The sequence below is a fragment of the Triticum urartu genome, chromosome 1A, assembly GCF_056163025.1.
Source record: "Triticum urartu cultivar PI428250 chromosome 1A, HENAU_Tu73, whole genome shotgun sequence".
In the NCBI taxonomy this organism is placed as follows: Eukaryota; Viridiplantae; Streptophyta; class Magnoliopsida; order Poales; family Poaceae; genus Triticum; species Triticum urartu.
This window is the reverse complement of record NC_141873.1, coordinates 330,145,389-330,168,688: the sequence shown is the minus strand read 5'-3', so window position 1 is coordinate 330,168,688 and position 23,300 is coordinate 330,145,389. Positions and strand designations below refer to the sequence as shown.

The 23,300-nt window shown below is 46.5% G+C and overlaps 3 protein-coding genes across 7 annotated transcripts; 2 read left to right on the top strand and 1 right to left on the bottom strand.

Annotated features, from left to right (window-relative positions):
- Window positions 1-6,509: 6,509 nt before the first annotated feature.
- On the top strand, window positions 6,510-9,375 carry LOC125509747 (uncharacterized). Of its 4 annotated transcripts, XR_015602252.1 has the most exons (4): window positions 6,510-6,666; window positions 7,455-7,521; window positions 8,715-8,841; window positions 8,926-9,375. XR_015602252.1 is itself a non-coding variant. In XM_048674779.2 (3 exons), exon 2 carries the CDS (start codon window positions 7,516-7,518, stop codon window positions 7,948-7,950), a length of 435 nt encoding a protein of 144 aa, XP_048530736.1. In that variant the 5' UTR covers window positions 6,510-6,666; window positions 7,455-7,515; the 3' UTR covers window positions 7,951-8,841; window positions 8,926-9,375. The 4 variants fall into 4 exon arrangements, 3 of the variants coding, with proteins under 3 accessions (XP_048530736.1, XP_087376368.1, XP_087376373.1); XM_048674779.2 differs by having other exon boundaries at window positions 7,455-8,841; XM_087520242.1 differs by lacking the exon at window positions 6,510-6,666 and having other exon boundaries at window positions 7,435-8,841.
- Window positions 9,376-9,992: 617 nt separating this feature from the next.
- Window positions 9,993-16,983, top strand: LOC125509743 (Plastid-lipid associated protein PAP / fibrillin family protein). Of its 2 annotated transcripts, XR_015602251.1 has the most exons (9): window positions 9,993-10,257; window positions 10,336-10,440; window positions 10,535-10,675; window positions 10,965-11,060; window positions 11,882-11,962; window positions 13,270-13,356; window positions 13,657-13,712; window positions 13,786-13,972; window positions 16,624-16,983. XR_015602251.1 is itself a non-coding variant. In XM_048674769.2 (8 exons), exons 1-8 carry the CDS (start codon window positions 10,099-10,101, stop codon window positions 13,898-13,900), a joined length of 840 nt encoding a protein of 279 aa, XP_048530726.1. In that variant the 5' UTR covers window positions 9,993-10,098; the 3' UTR covers window positions 13,901-14,094. The 2 variants fall into 2 exon arrangements, 1 of the variants encoding a protein (XP_048530726.1); XM_048674769.2 differs by lacking the exon at window positions 16,624-16,983 and having other exon boundaries at window positions 13,786-14,094.
- An 846-nt stretch (window positions 16,984-17,829) lies between these two features.
- LOC125509753 (protein RESPONSE TO LOW SULFUR 3-like) lies at window positions 17,830-18,480 on the bottom strand. Its single transcript, XM_048674790.2, has one exon. It carries the CDS (start codon window positions 18,378-18,380, stop codon window positions 18,069-18,071), a length of 312 nt encoding a protein of 103 aa, XP_048530747.1. The 5' UTR covers window positions 18,381-18,480; the 3' UTR covers window positions 17,830-18,068.
- Between the last annotated feature and the right edge of the window lie 4,820 nt (window positions 18,481-23,300).

Genomic DNA, 23,300 nt, shown 5'->3' with positions numbered 1-23,300 from the left:
GAGAAAAAAAATCAGAGAGAAGGATTCATCGCGTTTTACGATACGGAGCCGCCGCCAAGCCCTAAAACCTCTCGGGAGGGCTGATCTAAAGTCCGTTCGGGGCTCCGGAGAGGGGAATCCGTCGCCATCGTCATCATCAACCATCCTCCATCACCAATTTCATGATGCTAACCGCCGTGCGTGAGTAATTCCATCGTAGGCTTGCTGGACGGTGATGGGTTGGATGGGATCTATCATGTAATCGAGTTAGTTTTGTTAGGGTTTGATCCCTAGTATCCACTATGTTCTGAGATTGATGTTGCTATGACTTTGCTATGCTTAATGCTTGTCACTAGGGCCCGAGTGCCATGATTTCAGATCTGAACCTATTATGTTTTCATCAATATATGATAGTTCTTGATCCTATCTTGCAAGTCTATAGTCACCTATTATGTGTTATGATCCGTTAACCCCGAAGTGACAATAATCGGGATACTTACCGGTGATGACCGTAGTTTGAGGAGTTCATGTATTCACTATGTGTTAATGCTTTGGTCCGGTACTCTATTAAAAGGAGGCCTTAATATCCCTTTATTTCCGCTAGGACCCCGCTGCCACGGGAGGGTAGGACAAAATATGTCATGCAAGTTCTTTTCCATAAGCACGTATGACTATATTCGAAATACATGCCTATATTACATTGATGAATTGGAGCTAGTTCTGTGTCACCCTATGTTATGATTGTTACATGATGAACCACATCCGGCATAATTCTCCATCACCGATCCATTGCCTACGAGCTTTTCATATATTGTTCTTCGCTTATTTACTTTTCCGTTGCTATTGTTATCATCGCTACAAAACACCAAAAATATTACTTTTGCTACCATTACCTTTTGCCACCGTTACCACTACTATCATATTACTTTGCTACTAAACACTTTGCTGCAGATATTAAGTTTCCAGGTGTGGTTGAATTGACAACTCAGCTGCTAATACTTGAGAATATTCTTTGGCTCCCCTTGTGTCGAATCAATAAATTTGGGTTGAATACTCTACCCTCGAAAACTGTTGCGATCCCCTATACTTGTGGGTTATCAAGTACCTCTACCGTCGACCCTCGAAGGCACCGTGGACATCAAGTTCCTCGCCATGTACTACTAACATCGCGGAAGGCCGTCGAGTGAACAACTACCGTCGACGTGTACGACTACAATGTGAACGTGTACACGACGACCCCGGGGACCTATGTTGCGCCAAGTACCTCCACGATGACCCAAGCATCTACAGAAAAACTTGTACCACTACCGCCGAGGACCGATAGTACCACTACTTCTATTACCGTCGCGGGAATGACTACTTCCACTACTTCCCTCGACAAACTCGAACCGCTTCATAAATGCACCTTTGGAAGGTATAACCGTCGAGACGATGACCCGTGGACGAATGCTTTTGTTGTATGAGATGCTCGTGTTTGCACCGTGTCCGAATTGCACATTGCACGTTCCTCCTCGTTTACCATGCCACCGACATGTGGGACACCCGGTAACCGGGATCACCCCACCATCTCTAGCATGTTCCGCACATCCGCACACTTCTTCTTTTGCACCAGCATTTCAATGAATTGCTGGATCATCGGAATGTTGCCGTTGCACCATTCCCGTTATCGTTGCCGTGGCACCCTTTCATTCTGTCATGGCGACAAATGCTCTTATCATGCTCATGTCAACTTTTTCATAAAATTGCATAAAACTGGAATATGTCACCCGCATCATGATAACAACATTTAAAATGTTTAAAATTGTGTTTGCATTATATTGCTAAATGTCACGTGGGGATTTTCCGGAATTATTGTTGTTGTTTCTGGCCTCATTTAAACTTGCCTAAATAGTTAGTTTAATTATGCTTCATCTCTTGCCATGTTTAACAACATTTAATATTGTTGAGTAGCTTAAATGAGAGCAAATTAAATAATTGAATGTGGTGTTTTGTCAATATGCAACTCGTTGCATATTGCCCACTTAATTTGTAGTGTTGCTTGTTGCACTTTGCCATGCCATGAATCATTAAACTGGACAGCATACTTGATTGTGCATCATGCCATGTTTATGTGGTGGTTGTTTACCATGTTGTTTGCTTCTTTCCGGTTGTGCTGCTTCTCGATAGTTCCGGTTATCGTTGCGATTGTGAGGATTCGTTCAACTATGCCCGTTCGTCTTCTTCATGGAGTCGATCTTCTTCCTAGCGGGATTTCAGGCAAGATGACCGTCACCTTGGATCTCACTACTATCTTTGCTATGCTAGTTGTCTCGATGCTATCGTTATGTCACCGCTACCTATCACTTGTTTATCAAGCCTCCCAATTGCCATGGAAACCTCTAACCTTTTCCACCATCCTAGCAAACTGTTGTTTGGCTATGTTACCGCTTTGCTCAGCCCCTGTTATAGTGTTACTAGTTGCAGGTGCAGTTGCAAGTTGTTCCATGTTGGGACATGGATATCATGGGATATCACAATATCTCTTATTTAATTAATGCATCTATATACTTGGTAAAGGGTGGAAGGCTCAGCCTTTTGCCTGGTATTTTGTTCCACTCTTGCCGCCCTAGTTTTCGTCATACCGGTGTTATATTCCTTGATTTTGCGTCCCTAACACAATGAGGGTTTACGGGCCCCTCTTGACAGTTTGCTTTGAATAAAACTCTTCCAGCAAGGCCCAACATTGGTTTTAACATTTGCCATAATAATTTTTGAACCTAATAATTAATTGGCATAGGGCGTCGTGAACCCGAGGATTTTTCTACATAGCAGGGGGGCCAGTGCTGATGGTGTTGGTCCCAAACTAGAGCACCGTGCGGGACCGCCCCTAGGCAACTTGGGGTATGTTGGTACATGTACGCTTAGCTCATTCATCGTGGCCTGAGACGAGATACGCGCGGCTACTATCAGGGTGTCGGCACGTTGGGAGGTCTTGCTGGACTAGTTTTACCATTGTCAAAATGTCTTGTGCACCGGGATTCCGAGTCTGATCGGATGTCCCGTGATGGAGGATTGTCTCCGCGGATCGTGAGCTTGTCATGGGCTAAGTTGTGACACCCCTGCAGGGTTTTAAACTTTCGAGAGCCGTGCCCGCGGTTATGTGACAGATGGGAATTTGTTAATATCCGATTGTAGAGAACTTGACAGCGATCCCGAAATAAAATACACCAACCGCGTGCATAACCGTGACCGTCTCTTTTGAGTGAGTTCGAGAAGAGAACACGGTGGGGTTATGTTTGAACATAAGTAGTTCAGGATCACTTATTGATCATTACTAGTTTGCGTAGATTCTTACCTTATTCTTGTACTCGTAAGTTAGCCACAATACATTGCTTAGCCGCTTGCTGCAACCTCACCACTTATCCTTTCCATACCTTTTAAGCTTTGCTAGTCTTAATACCCATGGTAATGGGATTGCTGAGTCCTCGTGGCTCACAGATTACTACAACAACAGTTGCAGGTACAGGTAATGCGATGCTCATGATGTGAGAGCGATGCTTGATGGCTTTTGGAGTTGTTCTTCTTCTTCGATCAAGGGAATAGGTTCCGGGTCGGGGAGCCTGGGATTAGCAGGGTGGATGTCGTTCTTCTTTTTTCGTTTGGTTTCATCCGTAGTCGGATCCCGCTCTTCTGTATGATGATTGCTATGTATTGATGAACTGTTGTATTCATGTTGTAGCTTGTGGCGAGTGTAAGCCTTTACCTTGTATTCTCATCTATTCAGTACATGGTATGTTGTAATGATATCCACCTTGCTATGCGCTCGAAATGCGATTGTTCCCCGATCATGAATTCATCACGTGATGGGATAGAAATCACATCTTGGGCGCTACACTACCGTAGGACGAACCCGCGCAGCTCTCCTGAGAACGATCCTTGGGAAACCCGGCACGACGACCCGGCGAACCCTAGCCGCCTCCGACGTAAGAAAGAACAGACTCGAGATAGCAGGGCTAGTCGAACCTCTCGTCGACTTAATCCCATGCACGTTGAGTACTGCGCTGAAACACCGATCGGTGTCCTGGCTGGGGACTTGGGCCTCATATCCAGTCCTAGCTAGGCCCGACTCGTTGTCGCGAAACACTGGCCCATCACGGCCCACAAACTCGTTCAAACGATGCGCCCGGGCGGCTCCGATCCTGATCGCCGGGATTTCCAGAGCTGACGCCGCGGTCGTCGTCGGCGCCGGTCCAGCCACCGCCCGGCGGCCTTTCTTCCTCCTCACAACCATGGTCCAAGACTCCGGACGAATCAAATCCAAAAGAGTAATATTGGGTAGACATACCTTGGGGATGGGGCCCTTCCATGGCCTGATCGCCGACGCCGTCGTCCTCCGATGAACGACTCGCTGGATCATCTCCTTCTTCTCCCCCGCGTGTAGTCCTTTCCTTGTCGGATCATCCAGGGGCAACACTTTGTCTATAGTCGAAGCCACCTCCTCCTCGTCGTAGCCTGAATTAAAGAACTCGCAGATCAAAATCAGATGGCGTCGGCGATGGTGGAGATTCCGGCGAGTCCGCATCCGCCTCCCCATCCGCTTCGTCAGCCTCGTCAAACTGTTTCCACATGTCATTGTATCTACGACAAACTGTTTCCACGTGTCATTGTGTGTTTTGTGCAAATATAGCAATCCGATATATAAAGGCTATCAACGCAAAAAACATGTTGGTTTTGTAAACCTTCTCCCTCCTCTTGCTATAACATGTTTTTAGCAATCCTATATAGAAAGGCAACTGTTAGGCGCCGGCGCACCGGCCGAGCAGTTCGGCCGGTCTAGCCCCAGCCACCCGATGCGTGGGATTAGAGCCGTTCGATCACCCCTCTCCCACGTCATCGTCTTCTTCCCCCTTCCCCCTACTTCAGATTCGCCATGCGCTTACCCCCGCCCGCCGCGCGCTCGCTCCCGGCTGCCGTTGGATGCGCCCCCGGCCGCCGCGCGCTCGCCCCCGGCCGCCGCGCGCTCGCTACTTCATGGTCGTCGGCAACATTAGTTGCAGCCCGCCGGCGTGTCGAGTCGAAAACTCGCCATGGTCATCATCGTACATGGTGGAAGCTTCTGCAAACGCTGGTTGTAGCTTTTCCATAGCCGGTTGCAGCTTTCGTCCTCCGACCATAGCTTCTGTTCACCTCCGGTTGAAGCATTTTTGTTTGTCAGTTGGAGCTTTTCCCATCAACAGTTGTACCTTTCTCAGGTGCCGACTGCAGCTTCCATGGCGCCCCCCCTCAGTTTCCATGTATCTCTGGTTGGAGCTTTTTTCTCAGCGGTGGTAGCATTCTCGTGTGCCGGTTGTAGCAATTTGAAGTGCTGGTTGTAGCACGACGTGACAGCATTGTAGCAAAAATTCCCGACGCCGGCTATGGCAATGCCGCAAAATGAGACACCGGTTGTAGCAAAAAACAACACCAGTTGTAGCAAATATCGCTGGATCATAGTGGCTACAAAACTACGGCGAACTCGGGTTGCAGCTCTGATGAACGTGGTTGTAGCTTTTTTGTTGAACGGTTGTAGCTTTTTTTCATGGCAGTTGAAGCCTTTTTACATGCCGGTTGAAGCTTTCAACATTATGCCCGTCGTCGGTCGGAACATTCCTCATTGCTGGTTCCAGCAAAAATTCACGCTGGATGCAGCCGGTTCGAGCTAAAAATCACACTGTTTGCAGCACCAGTCACCTCCGGTTGATGCTTGTCGCTGAGCTCCACCTCGCTGCTCGTAGCATCTAGTCGCGACGGTTTGCAGCTCGTGCCATGCTGGTTGCAGCTCCGCCGGTCATCTTTGCATCTCCCCCGAGGTCTGCCCCCGCCGCATCTTCCACACCCCATCACATGCGGCCATGGCGACAGGAGCGGCGCGAGGGCGCTGCCATGCGAGGGGTGCGACCATGGCGATGAGGTTGTAGCAAAAAAGGCAGCGGGATTGGGCGCGCGAGGGGGACGCACAGCTGGGCGCGAGTCCACTGGCCGGTGGTGCTTGCCGGAGAAAGAGGAAAAGGGAGGATGGGTCGAGGTGGAAGAAGATAAGGCAAAAAGAAAAAAAAATAGACGCAGGAGGACGTGGGATAGACACAGGATCCCAGTAGATCGAAGGCTCGCGATAAGACCGGCCGAGCGTTCGGCCGGCGCACCGTCTGTAAACATTTCCCATATAAAAAGGCCGTTGGAGATGCTGTAACCTTTTAAAAATTTGATCAACATCCAAAGGCGCACAAAACTGCACGGCGTGTCAACAGCAAAATTGAGCTACATGTGAGCTATCATGTGCCCTGTCTAAGAAAAGGTTCGTGCTAATATTAGTATTAGCACGAAATGACAACGAGGGCAGGAGTGGGTTACTTGGAGGAGACAGGACGGATAGAGCCGATATCCGAGCCGGACCGATCCGCGGAAGCAGGGACGGACAGTGAGCGAGTGAGCTCCTCCGTGTCGACGTCCGGGCCATCCAGGGGGCATTTTGGTCATTCGGCGAACTGCATGATCCTATAAATGGACACCCACCCCTCCCCAACCCCTCTTCGTCCGGGCCGTTGCAATTGACTCCGCGAGAGGTTGGTGTTCCCTGGCGGAGAGAGAGAGGGAGGGAGGGAGAGGAAGGAGAGACCGAAGGCCGCGTTGTTTTTACCTCGTCTCCTCCTCCGCCTTCGAGCTCTACTGGTATGTATCCTCGCCTCTGCCCTCTATTACGTTCTTTTCTGCGAGGTTTTCGCCTCAGATTTTAGGGGTGTTTCGACGAGGAGAGAGGGGAGACCGTGAGAGGTTGCTAGGAGGCGTTTGAATGCGATTTTGTCGGTCCGAATCCCTAATTGGTGTAGGTTTTGGCGCTGTGGTGCGGTTGTTCGTGGTTTTGGTGCGAATTTATCGTGGGTGGTGCGGTAGGTGGGGGTTTCACCGTTTAGATCTGGTAAATTTGTGAACCGGGGAAGGGACAGCTAGGTGTTTGGTTTACCTGCAGGATTAAAAGGGGTAGGTGCTGACTTGTGAATTAGGTTTTGTTTGTATCTGAGAATTTTATATTGATTTTTTTGTGGGACTTTGTGGGTTCGTTCGTAGTTTGATGCCAGGTGGACTGTACTATCCAAATTATTCAATTATAGGTTGTGGTGTTGTGGGATTTTACTGGTTTTGATCTGCCAAAGGGCCAACGGATTTATAGTGAATCTTGTCAGCAATGTTAGAATTCAGAAATCATAAGTGACCGAGATTTATCTGTAGAAAATTGTGGTCGAAGATAAATCTTGCATGCAAATTTAGTGGCAATTTCGTGAGGTTGCGCCACTTTTAATACTAGTTTTTTCTTGCGTTCGATGCAAAAGTCCTCTCAGATTTACTGCAATTTATTCTATGAACTAGTTCAGTAATAGCAACAAGAACTGTCACCGCATGGGTCATATGCAAGTGCTTCAAAACAAAATTCTGAAGCAAATTCTTGTTCTGGGTTGCAGAAACTCCGATCTCAGAAACCAAGAAAAGGGGGTCTGTGAAGAGGTTTCTCACGGCAGAACAATGGAGGTACTTGGCAAATCTGTGATTGCTGAGCCCAGCAATGTGATTTTCTTGTCCACTATTCTGAACACAGAAGGGGAAATCCCCAGTCACAAGTGTGACATGAGGTGCCAGAATGAGCACATCTTTGGAAACATGTACCGCTGCAAATTGACTGGAATGACACACATTTGTGACAAAAACTGTAACCAGAGGATCCTCTATGACAACCACAACTCGCTTTGCCGAGTGAGTGGGCAGTTGTTCGCGCTCTCACCACTGGAGCTGCAGGCAGTGAGGGGGATTCGGAGGAAGCATGAAGCTGACAGCAGCCATGAAGGGTGCTCCTTCAAGCGCAGGCGTGGTGCACAGCTGCATCCTTCCCCTTTTGAGAGATCCTACTCCGCCGTGTCTCCGATACCGAGCCAAGCTGGAGATGGCATGGACCTGAGCTAGAGCTAACGAGACTTCCATCTTTTCTTTCCCCGGCTACCTTATGCGGATGTCTACTCCATTTCCCCTTCTTTGACAGGATGGAAACCATAAGAGATTCCTTCTTTATAGACTTATGAAGGGATATGAGACTCCTTAGAGGCACTAAATAATGTCTATGTAGTATCAATTCAGTTTTATGGGACCTTGTTGTAATCGTAACTTCGATTGAACAGCCTATTCTGAATTACTTAGTATTAATCATTTGCTATTACCGTTTAGATTATTTCTCTATAGCGCGGCGCTCTTGTTTGCTCCAACTTTTCATTATTGTAGCTCCTTTCTTTCTTATGCTCTCTTGAGGTTCATTATCTGCTGCATTTCAGTGCATTCAAGCTGTGCAAATTTGCTTGACATAGTTGGTGATGTAAATCCGTTGCAGATTACATTATCCTATTTCTTGGGGCGTGAACTTACTAACTAAATTTCCTTCATAATTAGTGCTTTGCATGGCAGGTTGCTGATCAGGTCTCAGCTATTTATGGTTTGCTCTCATATAGCTTATTTGTTTCAGTTAAATGTTTTCTTCTTTGCAGGTTATGTTTCTAACATCTATATTGCTTCCTCCTGCTTTGTTTTGACTTGCTTCTTTCCTTGACTCCTTTCTGTTTTGCAGGGTGATCCAGGTGCTAACTTTTTTGAAAATATTTTGGTCTTTATGTGATGTTCCCTTTGTTAAGTTGATTTCATTTGTTCATAGTGTTCACTTGTTTTGTATGCTTGTGCAGGTGAATTGGTGTTCTTTCGCACTTCTTGGTCCATGGGAGGCAGGAGCTATGGAAGATCATTGAGATCCTTTGCAGCAGTAGAATAGCGAGGTACCATCAAAGTCTTCGGCCGCAGAATGCTTTTCAGGTAACTGTTGGAGCGCTTGTCAGTTTATTTTGAAGAGATACCGCAAAACTGTTTGCTGCTATCCTTACAATTAGTCTTTTCCAGTGCATTGTGAACAGAAATCATCAGCAGAAGAGAGGTTTGGAACTATTCAAACAAGAGCCAGCCTGAAGCCACTGAAACTTCAAAACTTATACTGGAGAAGAGCCTGCAGGAGCTCGACATCGCATTGCTGCTGCAGTTGGAGAAGTCTACTCCAGTATCTGCCATCTGTGATCCGAAGCAAAGCTCTCTGTAGATCTAGCTGAGTATCCACCATCTGCGATCCAAACCAAGATCTCTGAAGATCTAGTTGAGTATCCACCATCTGCGGTCCAAACGAAGATGTCTGAAGATCTCAAGAGATTTTAGTGTTCCTAATCCAACAAGCTTTTTCTCAACGCAAACTTATACTGCCGTGGAATTTCCTTTTTCCATTCTAAAAGGGATTAGGTCATGATTGTACATTGTAAGGCAATTATATCCGGAGTAAAGGGAACTTTCCTTCTGCGTCAAGTTTTGTTGATTCCCATCTTTGAATGCCTACAGGTTCTCCCTGTGACTAGTAGTAGGATATTTAGTTTCGGAGTAGTGTTGGGTGGTTACAGTGCTGGGTGCTTATTTAAGATGCTATTTGCACTTCATGGATCTTGCTTGCAATGCAAGATAGGTCTTGAAGTTTTAACAGTTGTTTAAATTTGGATCCCAATGGCCAGTTTGACTGTTTGAGAACATTTTTATGCCAAGTTCTACAAAACACACATGGCAATTTCATTAGAAACACATGGCAATTTAGCAACAACAGATTTTGCTATGAAAATTGTCGTGTGTGCTTGAAGGAATAGCCATGTTCCTGCAACTAAAATTGCTGTGAAAAATGTTTGTTTTGCCATCCACCTTCAGCGAGCGTTCGCTGGATAGCAATCGCATTAAAATTTAATGTGGAATTTCTGCGAGAGGTTACATGCCTAACTGAAAGTCTGAAACGCCGAGGATGGAAAGCTTGGCTGCTAGGCGCCGTGGGAGTGCTACACGCAGGAAGAATAAATCGCTCATTTTGCCAAAAAAAAAATCGCTCTTACCGTCGGATCTTCGACGGACGGTGGCGGCGGCAGGTGAGGAGGGTATGCATCTCTGGCCAACGGCAGGCAAGAGGCAGCCCATGCCGATGCGTGGCAGCGGAACTGGCCAGGACCTCGGCGCCTTCGTCCACTCCAGCCACACAGAACGCGCACAAAAATGGCGCTCGCCGCCGCGCCCTCCCGCCGGTTCCCCGCCGCTCCTCCCCGACCACCGCCGTCTTCGCCTCTCCAGAGACACGCCCACTTCCGCCCTCAGAACCCACGTCGCACCCCTTCTCCACTCCTCGCCGCCGCGGTCGCCGCCCCGCTCACCGCAGTACGGTCCGTCGGACCCCCGACCCCCCCGACCCCCTCGTTACCTCCACGCACGATCTGACGCTCTGCTCGCTCGCAGGCGGACACGGAGGGGCGGAAGCACGAGCTGCTGCGGGCGGTGCAGGAGACGGGGCGCGGCTCGGGGGCCAGCCCCGACCAGCGCGCGGCCATCGAGGAGGCCATCGTACTAGACCCCCGCTCTAGCTCTTTCCTCCAATCGCATTTACTCCTGGGCGGACAGCGAGGGATTCGATCTGATGTGTGCGCGTGGTGTATAGGTGTCCGTGGAGGAGCTCGGCGCCGGGGAGGGGGCACCGCTGGACCTCGCTGCGCTCGACGGCACCTGGAGGCTGTGCTACACGTCTGCGTCGGACGTGCTTATGCTCTTCGAGGCGGCCGAGAGACTCCCTCTCCTGCAGGTCTCTCTCTCTGCCTGTCCACGATTTTTCAAAATTCATCATGAGAATCCCATGACAGTTAACAAATAGTAGAAAGTATGCACATGTTTGATATCGTGGAAACTCTGCTATTCCGTTGTGTGCACTTTAACGCTCTATGGAAACCTGGAGCTATTAGTGGTTGATCATGAGTTGTTTTCTGACACTTCAAATTGCTTTGTAGTGTGTATAGACAGATGATCATGTTTGATAAATTTGCGGAAAGTGTAGGAAGCCTTATGTCAGGGGTGGTGCTTTTGGATATGTGCAGGTAGGGCAAATATACCAGAAATTTGAGTGCAAGGGTCGGTCGGATGGTGGAATTGTGCGGAATGTCGTGCGTTGGAGCATCGAGAACTTGCTGGAGGTATACCTTTATGATAATTATGCACCTATGTGTCCTTTCTTGGAGGTTTTGTTCTTTTAAGCTAACTTTGCGCCAGAACAGGTCTTATTTAGTTTTTGCAAAAACATTAGTTGTTATGTTTTTCTGTTGGTGCTGTCGACTGTGCCTGGAACTCAGAATGTACATGTTTTTGTTTTATGAGTGTCATCATTGTGGATGGTCAAAAAATGCAAAACAGCAGAAGGACAATATCCTTTGTTAACTTGTAAGTTTGTAGTAGGATGGCATTAGTATGCAGTGAAACGGTGAAAGTTTTGCACCTTAGATAGCATGGTGTATATTTGCTTCTTCTTTACGACAATTCATCTTCACAAGTTGCTGATATATACTTAAGTAGAGCCTTTAGCTCATCATATGTGCTTTTCTGCCCTTCTACTGATATAAACATGACTTGGTTGTTTCCGTTTAACCAATCGAAGAGGGGAGAGGCTGGTTCGTAAAAAGGATCATTGTATCATATGCATGGATATGGCCATAATATAGTGAAAAGCATAGGAAAACGGTATTTTTAGCTTTGCAGCGGCTTGGTAAAATGATTGCAGAATGTTCATAGTCCTTTTGTTACAGGAACAGATTTTGGTCTAGAATTGCATTATTTTTATATTTTGCAGTCTGTAGTATGACGATTTTTGGCATAAAAAATGATTTATAATCCCTTCATTTGACATATTCTGCTTATCAGCCTGTTTGCATGTCATTGATTAAGTACTGTATACACTTCTGTCTTTAACTCTCATTTGGTTTAGCTCTTTTGTGTTTGATTCTGTTAGTGGTCTATATAGGAGCAAGAGGGTGCAACACTGATGGTCTCTGCAAAATTTGATGTTCTGTCTAAGAGCAACATATTTCTTCAGTTCGAGGAGGTAATTTTTCTATTGAAAATATCTTTGCCTGCTTATTCGAGGGAGTGTTGTAATAAGAAAGATTGGGGGTGATGATAAGAAAGCAGGTTAGACATTTTTCTCCATACAAGCTTAGGCGTAGTTTCCACTATCTTTCAATACTGGAACGCAACATCAATCCAGAATCAATATGCCAGGCATGGCTGTTCCAAAGGGTTTTGCTACCTACTATTAACAAACCAAAACTAGAAGTTCCAGCTGCCACCAAAAGTATAGCAATCAAGGTTACTGAAAAAGGAACGACACTTACAGCAGCTCAAATGGATGCCAAAACGACCATAGAACATTCCCTGAACAGCAGTTCTGGACTCATCGAAGTGATTCATCAATAGAAGCTTCATCTCCCTGTTCCTTGACCCTCCCCTGAGTCAACACTCAACAGCACTTGTTCAGCAGCATCTGCCTGGTCCCCACCCCTGCCAGCAGCACCTTCCTGTCTATACCCACATAAAAAATTCCCGTTATGTATGGAAAAGAGCATGCATAAACTAACTGGAAGGAAATTAAGAATCCATCAGAAAAACTGAATAAGCGTATGTTAGATCTGATGTGATGTTCAGTGTGCAGTAGTGGTAGGCTACGTAGGTGATAGGTATGCTCTATGAGGTATCTCCGCATCTGCAGCTAAGTACTCCCTCCGTCCCAAAATAAGTGACTCAACTTTGTACTAACTTTGTACTGAAGCTAGTATAAAGTTGAGTCACTTATTTTGGGACGGAGGGAGTAGTATATGAATCACATTAGCATTATCCATGATTCATTTTCACATGAAACATGGTGCTAGAATAGAGCCAGACTCTGACATGTTATCTTCATATTTCTAACTTACTGCTCATGGCTACGAGTTGTTTGCAATGCACACAGGGTAGTTGCACAGTTCTTTGTTGGTTTTTCTCTTTTTGGCTTTTTTTTTCTCGAACACACCTGGAAGGGTGTCATTTTCATTGAGAAGAAAAGTGCTAAGATAACGCAACGACCAATATCTACTATTTTAAACTTAATTTTTGGCTTCGCTTTGTTTTGGTTTTAGCTTAGTTTTTCTCCCTTTTGCCTGTTTGGCTATAAGATTCACGCCATCTATGTGCCTTCTAATACAAAATGGCATGCATTTATATGTCTGTTTGAGAACAAAAAGTTATTTGCAATGCTGAAATTTGTCCGTTTTCTGTATTTTCATGCACCATCTAAAGCTAAGGCTTCTGGGAAGAAGTCTGTGCTTATGCCACCATCTTTTCTCAATTTTGTTTTCTTTGATTTATGTCTAATAGGTTGCTGTAGAGAATATCAAGATTAGTGAGCAGCTACAAGCACTGATAGCTCCTGCTATACTTCCTCGGTCTTTTTTGAGTCTTCAGGTAAGCCAGGTTATATGAATATAATTATCTCTTCAGTTTGAATATTACCTGTTATGGTTACAATCATTTTCCCTTTTCATTAAAAGCATGCACATCCTCTGTAGTCCATATGTATATTTTCATTCGACAGTTATAATAGTTTTGACAATGCTAGTTACCAAAAGATTTATTGTTATTCTCTTTTGTTCCAGAATACAACGGTTATTGTAAAAGTAATTATTTATTTAGGACCATTGTTTCACTTTCAAAATGCTCATCAACTATTATAGAAGTGTTTCATTGCAGTGACTATTTTTGCAGATATTGCAGTTCCTTAAAACTTTCCGAGCTCAAGTTCCTATCAGCGGCCCGGAAAGGTACTTTTTCGAAGAAAACAATCTTCCTTCTTTGCTTCCTTTGTTCTTAAGTTCCATACTGAATTTTTATCAGACGATCGCCTGGAGGACTATACTATCTTTCTTACCTTGACCGTGACATGCTCCTGGGGCGTTCAGTTGGCGGTGGTGGTGTTTTTATTTTCACAAGAGCCCAGCCTCTATTATGAAGGTTTTCTAATTTCCATGGGTGTGTTGTATAATAAATGATGGTTATAGATGGGCTTACCTGCATACATTAGGTATGTGAAATCTGATTACTGTCCAGTTCTACTTATAGCAATCACCTTCTGCTTCCGTGTGTCAAGAAAGATATTTTTGTTCATCAGGTTTCTAAGTTAATTGACTTGATGACTTTTTATTCTGTGCATTGGCATGTGTTTTTGTTTGAGTTCTGCTATATGTACGGCGTTTTCACGTTCGACACAAGTACAATAGCAGATGCATGTGCTTTCATCGAATCTACCAGCTCTATCTGGAAAAGGAAACAAGTGGAGCATGCAGCCCAGTTGAGACACATCGGATCGTATGAGATTCGTACCTGAAAATATCATATGCAAAGCAATTCCGTTTTTGTTTCTAGTATTATCATTGTTGAAGTGTATATATGGATTGCCTAGCCCTTTCCATCAGTTCGGACTTTTGGTTGCGTTGGCTAGTGCATGAAGCTTGACAATCATATCTGCATTCTTTTCAATGTGCCTATATCACTCAGTACCACTGGCGATATGTGATTGTTCATGCCTATTACTGTAATCTTAGCCTAACAAATTTACTAATCTGCACTGTATGACTGTAATCAATAAGTCTTTAAAATATGTTCTTGCTGTCTGTGCAAATTCAGAATGCAGTTAACATTAATCTTTTGGGTTGATCTTGTTGGGCTTCCTTTCCAGTGTAGTAGCTGTTAGGTGATTGGATTCTTTTTTGCTGCAGTTACTATCTGCATACCATTATTGATGTCCCACAAAAACAATTATGTACTTTTCTTTTTGCAAGAAATAAATATGTGCCTATCATTCATGTGTAGCAAGCCTGTCACAGATGATATTACGGCAACTATTTTATTATAGTCACATTTACTCATACAATTATTGTTAAGTTGAAGTGACAGGGTTATGTTGATCCCTTTGCTGATTAAATTATCAACTCATTTAAATTGTTCCCATGTCATATAATTCAGGTCACTTGACATAATAGTTAGTGAATATGAGTCATCGTAGTGGATGTAAGTAGCTACCTGGAGTCTCTTTGCTTTCACTGCAGTAGGAGTATTGGAACTGTACCCACTGACATATGCATATTTAGAATCAATTTAACATTTGAGTATTGTGTGCTGTTATAGATATTTTGGGCCATGTGTTATTGGGGGACTTGTCTGCAGTTCACAGATTAGTGATAGCGGTTTTGTAGCTTGACATGGACATCAAGCAGTGTAAGTCTAATGAAGCTTGTCAGCTGGTGAACCATAGGAGGCGATGAATTATCAACTTTTCGAAATTGATAGTAGTAGTTCAGAAACAAAGAGCCCAATATTAGTTATTTTTATCCTAATATGTAACAAAAGTCGTTGCCTTAGTATTTGGGCATATCATACGGAGTCATTGGTTTCTGATCTTTTCATTTAGGCATGAAAGGATCACTGTAGGACTCACCATAAGACCAACTTATAAGGAATACAAATTGGCGACACCCTTAGACCTTAGTAATTGGGCATATCACATGGATTCATGGACCATGCACTCAGAACAAATATCATTTCAAGGCAAGTGGCCAACCTTGTGCTAGAATCGTGTGATTTTTTTGTGACGAAATTGTAGTCCTCGATTTGGTTATAATGGAAAGTAGGGTGTCATTTAAGTACTTATAACTACACCTCAAACATTGCACATGCCCACTCTTATGGCTAAAATTCGAACTGTGCTTTACGCCCCAGTTGTATTTATCCAGTAATCCTACGAAGTTCAGCACTTGGGTTGTTGGTTTACCATTTACACACTTTATTAAACTAAAGGGGTCACCATAGTCACCATGCTGCTACTTCAAACTCTTCTGTGGGCAAAGCTAAATGCCAAAATCTCTGCTGTGAGTAACAGGTCACTATGTTTGAGAACCAACAATATGTTGAGTAGTCAGGCGAGGTGATTTTACCCTAGCCTACCAAGATCCAACCCCAAGTTTGACATCTTGTGTGTCTCACCAAGGTGGATCATGCATAGGTGATGGATGACGTACCCTTCGATAGTGAGGTGCTTTTGGACTCTGTCTTCTTGTGTGAATACGCTGGCATGCGTCTATGTTGTGTGTTTAAACCCCAAAAAAAGGAAAAACAATTTGCTATACTTATTTGAGTTAAAAGTGTGTAACGGAAGTGCCAGGTTTTTGTTTTGAAGCCATAGCCGAATACCTTCTTCTAAATGAAGCCATGGGCCAACATTTTGTCTAGTCATGTCAGTAATCTTGCAACTGATCGGCGATCGGCGAATATTCTTTTCTTGGTGTTCGGATATGCTTTCCTTGATGATTGTGGAGATCCACTTGTGCTATGCATCTTTATACTCAGTGCATGTGGTGGTAGGATTCTTTGCTGGTGAAGTGCATGTGGTGGCAACCCCTACACCACAAGTTCTTTTTTTGTGTTCATGGTGGGGCTGCAGACCCTCTGTGTCATGCTTTAGATTCTACGCCCAAAGGCTATGGTTAATTAGCTACTTTGAGCCTTATGTCCAGCTCTGAAACCACCAAACGTCCAAGAGGAACTCACATCTTTTTTGTTGTTTGTGTTGTTCTGTTCAATCTGAAGTTGGAAATTTATCTTTAATTCTCTGAGAAAGATTTTGTTAGTCCTCTAGAAGATTTACTGATTGATTTAATCCAACTTCCATGGATGTAGACAGGACGTTTTTCTGCTTCCAGCCTGGATTCCAGGCGCGTATCTGAACGCAGTACTCCTGATTAAAGATCAAGTCACCCTATTGGAGACAAGTCTCATCAATTTCTGTACCTCTTGTCTGTACACTTCCGCGTTCACGGTAATTCCGTGGAATTGTCTTGGTTTCTGGGGAGCATGGCCATTTCACACCTCCAGTCAGCTATCTGGAAGATTGACAAGTTTCAGGATGAAAAGTTCCATGTCCATGCATGCTACTGTCAAATGTCCGAGGTCCCTGATTTGCCATTGCAATTTCCAATTGCATTAAACCAGTCAACTTTGTGCTGTCAAATAGCCGAGGTCCGAAGTTTCCTTAGGCTGGTCATAGTGGGGAGTAACTTAGACTAGTGTCATATGCATGACACTAGTCTAAGTTACTACCTTCATAGTGCAAAGTAACATAGTACTAGTGTCATATGCGGCCTCATTTAATAACTTGTCGACTCGTGTTGTCTTGGAAAGCGCTATGTTACAGTACCATATTATGTTATTACTTCTCATTAACTACTTGTCACATAAGCAAAAAATTCTCAAGGTGCGCTATGTTACTAGCTAAGTTACTCCCACTATGACTAGCCTTATATTTCTTTTTTAATTGAGCAGCTGGTGCGGTCGTTTTCTGTGTGGTGTCACACGTCTTGTTTCTAGTAGTGCTGTCTAGGTGATTCAAATTGATTGAATTGTTCAGACTTCCAAGTTTCATCATCCTTACGAGAAGTCAGTTTCGGCCGAAATTTCCGAGGTGAAACGGATGTTTTCGGTGTTTTTGACTGGTTCATGGTTTTTCCTTGCCGCCTTTGTTGTCAACATTATTAGTTTTGGTCGGGAGATTGATGACCAGTTGCCACGCGGTGTGCCGCCAACAATTATAGCTTGTCAAGGAATTTTACTCGTAATGCATATGCTTCATGCTTTGTTACGGAGTTGAAGCAAGATTAATGGAGTTATTTTTTCGCGGGAAGGAAAGATTAATGGAGTTGAGAACTTGGGATAGCACTGGTAATTTTTCGAATTTATATGTGGGACCAGTTCATTTCTTTATGCCTTCATATCAAGAACCTCATTTGCGTGTGCTCCTCATGTATATGCACATGCGCTCGATCGTTGTCAAGGAATCCGTTGCGTGTGATATTAGGTGAATGCATACGTCAGCTCAAGTTTGCAACAGATCGGGGGCAACATTAAGATGTTCTCAAGAGATATGTAGAACTACACAAACGACGTTATATACAGTACATCTCAAAAAGAAAAGAAAAAAAATGTACATCCTACACTACACGCCACCAGCACGCACGAGTTGGCATCAAACACACGCCGGCGGAAAGGAGAAAAATTTAACAACCACTACAGCCTTGCATGATCACACATAATAATAAGCAAGGAAACGCATGATGAGATTCGGTTTGTCAGTGAAGGCCGGACTGCACGACGGCGCCGTGGAGGCCGGAGGACCTGAGCAGGCCGTCCATGAGGGCGAGCCTCTCGGAGAGCGCCCTGACGTGCTGCTGGTACTCCATGGCCTGCGTCATGGCCTCCGCCTCCAGCTCGCCGAGCTGCACGCACAGCCGCTCCTCGGCCTCCTCCGCCACGGCCACCCGCGCCAGCGCCGCCTCCAGCTCCCGCCGCAGCCGCTCCTCCCGCGCCTCCGCCTCCGCCACGGCCCTCGCGAGCTCGGAGCTCTTGCCGTCCATGGCCGCTGCCGCTGCCTTCCTCGCCATGCCTCCTGACTTCTCGGGGGTGAGTGGGGGAGTATACGTAATAGCACTATGCACAGACGTGTTTACGAGTTCGCTGGGATCTGGAGCTCTTCATCAGGTTGTGGCGCCTTTTATATAGGCCGGGCCGCTCGGGCCGGCTGCCGCCGCGGAGGGAAAGCGGGAATGTGTCCAGGTTCAATGAACCAATCGGGCACGTTAGGTGTCGGCGTACGCCTACAGAGCTGCTACATATAAGGTGAGGTCATCATCGTTGATAATTCAATGCTTTGCCCGTACGTCTCTCTCTTATTGCATTTCCTCCTGGTTGAGAGGTGAACGTGGTGGGCGGATGGATAGTCAAACACCAGCAGCCACAACTTTTGCCTGATTTGTCTAGCACATTTTGGCCGTTCGATCGAGCGTCGGAGAGTGGGGATTGGAGAGACAGACGAGGGTGAATATCGGGCGATACCATTGCTTACCTGCTCCATGATAAAACTTAAAAGAATGGTTAAATTTAAATATTTCTGTTTGTTTGTAAATATTCACAACACGTGTGTTTATAACTCATAAATAATTCAGATCCAAATTCGAAGCACACATAGAGAGAAAAACCCATCATCAATAGAGTTTATAAGAGCATTTACATCAACGACCTGTAAATTCGGGCCCTCAAACGCCCGCGGACGCGCCTGGGCGCGGCCGTGGGCACTGACTGGGCACTTCTCAAATCTTGTCGGCCACATCCGTGTATCTCATATTCGGTCCATCATATCCATACTAGCTTGCAACATAGATAAAAACAACGTAGGTCATCACACAAACATATAATCTGGGCATAGAAATGCACATTCGGATCACCCAAAGATTATCGACTGATGTCCAAAAGATCGCTAAAGTTCACATAATTCACATAAAACGATGGACAAGTTTAAACTAGATTACTAAAACTTGAAATTGAAGACGGAGACGACAGAGATTCACCACTTCCTCGCCGGCCCTTTGCCCTTCCGGTCGCCGACGCAGCTGTAGGCATCGGCAGCTGGTGTCAGACAAGGAGCCATGGTCGTCGTCATCGTCGAAGGTGTCAGAGAGGATGATGAGCCCTTTCAGCCGCCGGACCTTCCTGTCCTGCCGCCGCTTGAGCTTCGCGAGCCGAGCCGCCTCTGCCTCCTCGCGCTCGGACTGCTCAATGGCAATCCGGAGCGCCTTGGCATTCTTCCGGTGGAGCCACCGCGCGTCCATCTCCACGGTCGTAAGCAATCGGCGGTAGACCCATTGGAGGAGACCCGAGTCCTAGTCGGGCTCCGCCTGCATCCCGCGGCGGCGGTGCACGGACTGTTCCGCCTCCTTCCTCTCCCTTTCTCGCTGCCGCTCGTGGCGGCCGACACGCATCTCTGATTACAGCGTGTGCATCTGGGCCGGCGGGGCGAGCACAAGCACCCGCCGCTGCCCATGTGGGTTAGCAGCAACTGGCGGGGGAAGGGGACGACGTAGGGGAGGCGCAGATTGCGCATGCCGCCTGTCGGAGCTACGCACGGGCTGGGAGGAGCCAGCGCCGGCGTTTGAGCTGCGCCGATGGGGAAGTTGCGTCTGCGGCGAGGCTGCAGATCTGGAGCTGCCCCGGTCTCCACCTTGGACCGCTCCAAGGCGATGCGGAGGGCAAGCTCATAGTCCGGATCTAGCTCGGAGTCGGGGCGGCTACCGGAGCTTGACATTGCGCCAGATTCGATCTGAATCGGTGTGGGAATAGGAGAGGACGGAGCGAGAGAGGAGAGTGTGAGTGAGTTAGGGTTTTGAAGCGTTGAACCAGATGGGGTTTTTCTTGTGGGGTCGGTGGTGAGCCGGGCTTGTCAGGCGGACGCGCCCGGGCATGCCCGGGAGATGTAGGGTGGAGCCCTAGATGGCCGATCTTTCACGAAAGGAGCGGATCCCGCGATGAACACAAAGAACACGAGGGGAAACACAAGAGAATCACTCAAACCAACAAGAACGATCACACATATGCTAGATCCAAGTACACATAGAGATCACACGATCCAAAGTCAACAAGGGACGATACAAGGGGTAACCGGTTCTTCTCCGTGAGGAGGTCTTGATGGGGGTCCTCTCCGTGAAGGAGGTCTTGAATCCAACGTGGATCTTCTTCGAAGAGGGGCCGCGGTCTCTCTCAAGGAGTAGATCCGTATGGATGAGCAAAGCTCTATCTCAAATGAGCTAAAACCAATGCTAACCCTAACTAGAAGGAGGAGGAGGTATATTTATAGTCTTAGTGCAAATGGGGGCGAAGTGAAGGGGTACATGGGCCTCGGGCCTCATCCTGTGCGCAGACAAGTATCGGACGTCCGGTGTATAGCGGTCGTCCAGTGGCTCATGGGCGGCCGGACGTCCGGTGGCTTCCGGACTTCCGCTGGTGCTGGCTCGGTTGCTAAGGTACCGGATTTCCGGAAGTGGCCGGACATCCTGTCGCCGGTCGTCCGGTGACGTCGGACGTTCGCTCGTTTGGCTCGGGTGCGGAGACACCGGTCGTCCGGTCTGGGTCGGTCGTCCACTCATTGTAGCTCGGTTGGGGCTTCAAGCGCTGGACGTCCGGTCCCGACCGGTGGCTGTAGCTTTCGTGGCGGTCCTTCTTCTCATCCTTGGCACTCAGTGTCCTCGTCGTCTTGTCCGTTGGGTGTAGTTGCTCCATGGCTCTCCTCCAAGTACCTGATCACACATAGTGTTTCCGCTTGAGATAGCAGCCATGTCTCATACATAGAAAGTGGTAGTTAGGAAAGGAGCGAGTTCACCTTATCTTCGATAGCCTTTGCTCGCGCTCTTGTCATTGGTCCAAGTGGTGTCATGGGTGACGTAGGTAGGTCCATGGAGATGACCTTGGGATGCTCCGCATCATCTCCCCTCCCTTGGGAAAGATCCGACCTCGGATCAAAATCTTCATCACCATGGTAGGGCGAAAGATCCTTGACGTTGAAGACGTCGCTCACGTTGTACTTGTCGCGCGGGAGGTCGATCTTGTAAGCATTGTTGTTGTAGCGTGCAAGCACCTTGAAGGGTCCATCCGCTCGTGGTAGAAGTTTGGACTTGCGTTCGTTGGGGAAGCGGTCCTTGCGAAGGTGTAGCCACACAAGATCTCCAATGTTGAATACCATGGGGTGCTTGTTGATGTTGAGCTTGGTTGCGAGTCGTTGTACTTGGCGCTCAATGGTGTGCCTTGTGTCTTCATGTATCTTCTTGAGATAGTTCAATCAGGCACTCACGTCCATATTGGTGCGCTCTTGTAGTGGTAGAGGAAGAATGTCCAATGGGGACAACGGGTTGAATCCGTAGACGACCTCGAAGGGGGACTTGCCGGTAGTCGAATGTCTTGCGCGGTTGTAGGCGTACTCGGTGATTGGTAGGCACTCTTCCCACTCCTTGATGTTCCTCTTGATCAACATGCGTAGTAGAGTGGAGAGCGTTCAGTTCGTCACTTCCGTTTGGCCGTCGGTTTGTGGATGGTATGCCGTGGAGAATAGAAGCTTGGTTCTGAGCTTGGCGCATAGGGTCTTCCAAAAGTAACTCAAGAACTTGACGTCGCGGTCTGAGACAATTGTCTTTGGCACTCCATGTAGGCATAAGATTTCCCTACAAAAGAGATTTGCAACATGTGAAGCGTCGTCTATCTTGTTGCAAGGAATGAAATGAGCCATTTTTGAGAATCGGTCCACAACAACAAACACGGAATCCTTTCCATTTCTAGTCCTAAGCAAACCAAGTACAAAATCCATGCTAATATCTTCCCATGGGTGGTACGGAATTGGAAGAGGCATATAGAGACCATGGGATTAGACTTAGCTTTGCGACATGTCGAACATCGGTTGGTGAAGCGGTTGGCATCGCGGAACATCTTGGGCCAATAATAGTTCTTGGAGAGCGTAGCAAATGTCTTGTCGCGTCCAAAGTGTCCCATTAGGCCTCCTCCATGAGATTCTTGCAAAAGCAACAAACGAAGAGAAGACTCGGGGATGCATAGTTTGTTAGCTCTCATAAGATAACCATCCTTGATGTAATAGCGTTCCCGAGATGTATGCGTCACACATTTAGCATAAGGAATAGCAAAAGTAGGATCATGCGCATACAAGTCTTTTATGTGTTCAAAGCCAATGACATCCAATTCAAGTTTAGTAACAAGCATGCATATGCGGGAAAGAGCATCCGCCACAACATTTTCCTTACCTTTAATATACTTGATGACATAAGGAAATGACTCAATGAATTCACTCCATTTAGCATGATGCTTGTTCAACTTAGTTTGACCCTTAAGGTATTTAAGCGTTTCATGATCGATATGAATGTCAAATTCATGAGGGCGAAGATAATGTTCCTGTTGGGGATATTACTGCTGGGCGTAAACCGGCCTATCTGGGCCGGGTCAACTTCATTAGTAGTTCAAGAGTGATAAAGCCCAAGAAGGCCGATGAGGGCCTAAGGCCCGTAGCCGGTTCAAGACTTGTAGCTATAAACTGGGATTTGTATATAAACTTGTATTGTAAGTTAGGAATAAGGAGAGACCAACCCGGAATACGGATATCGACCGGTGTTGGGACTCTGTGAACCGACGGGTGTCACCCGTGTATATAAGGAGACGACCCGGCGGCGGTTCAAAGATAGACAACAACTCGAGACATAGGCGAAGCTTGTTTGCTCCCTAGTCATCGAAACCCCATCAATTCCATCACAACTAGACGTAGGCTTTTACCTTCATCAAAGGGGCCGAACTAGTATAAACTCGCTTGCGTCCCTGTGTCCGCTTTAACCCCTTTAAGCTAACCCGTCGCGATGGCTCCACGACTAAGTCCTTTCTCTAGGACATCTGCCGTGACAAAACCATGACAGTTGGCGCCCACCGTGAGGCTATCACACGATGGTTTCTGGTTCTTGGAGGGCCGCTTTGAAGGACTC

Excerpts from the sequence above, each read along its gene's own strand:
- LOC125509747 (XM_048674779.2), top strand. The coding sequence starts at position 7,516 with ATGGAGGTACTTGGCAAATCTGTGATTGCTGAGCCCAGCAATGTGATT.
- LOC125509743 (XM_048674769.2), top strand. The coding sequence starts at position 10,099 with ATGGCGCTCGCCGCCGCGCCCTCCCGCCGGTTCCCCGCCGCTCCTCCC. Across the intron at positions 13,357-13,656 it reads GGTCTTTTTTGAGTCTTCAG|ATATTGCAGTTCCTTAAAAC; the intron begins GTAAGCCAGGTT and ends CTATTTTTGCAG. Across the intron at positions 13,713-13,785 it reads CCTATCAGCGGCCCGGAAAG|ACGATCGCCTGGAGGACTAT; the intron begins GTACTTTTTCGA and ends AATTTTTATCAG.
- LOC125509753 (XM_048674790.2), bottom strand. The coding sequence starts at position 18,380 with ATGGCGAGGAAGGCAGCGGCAGCGGCCATGGACGGCAAGAGCTCCGAG.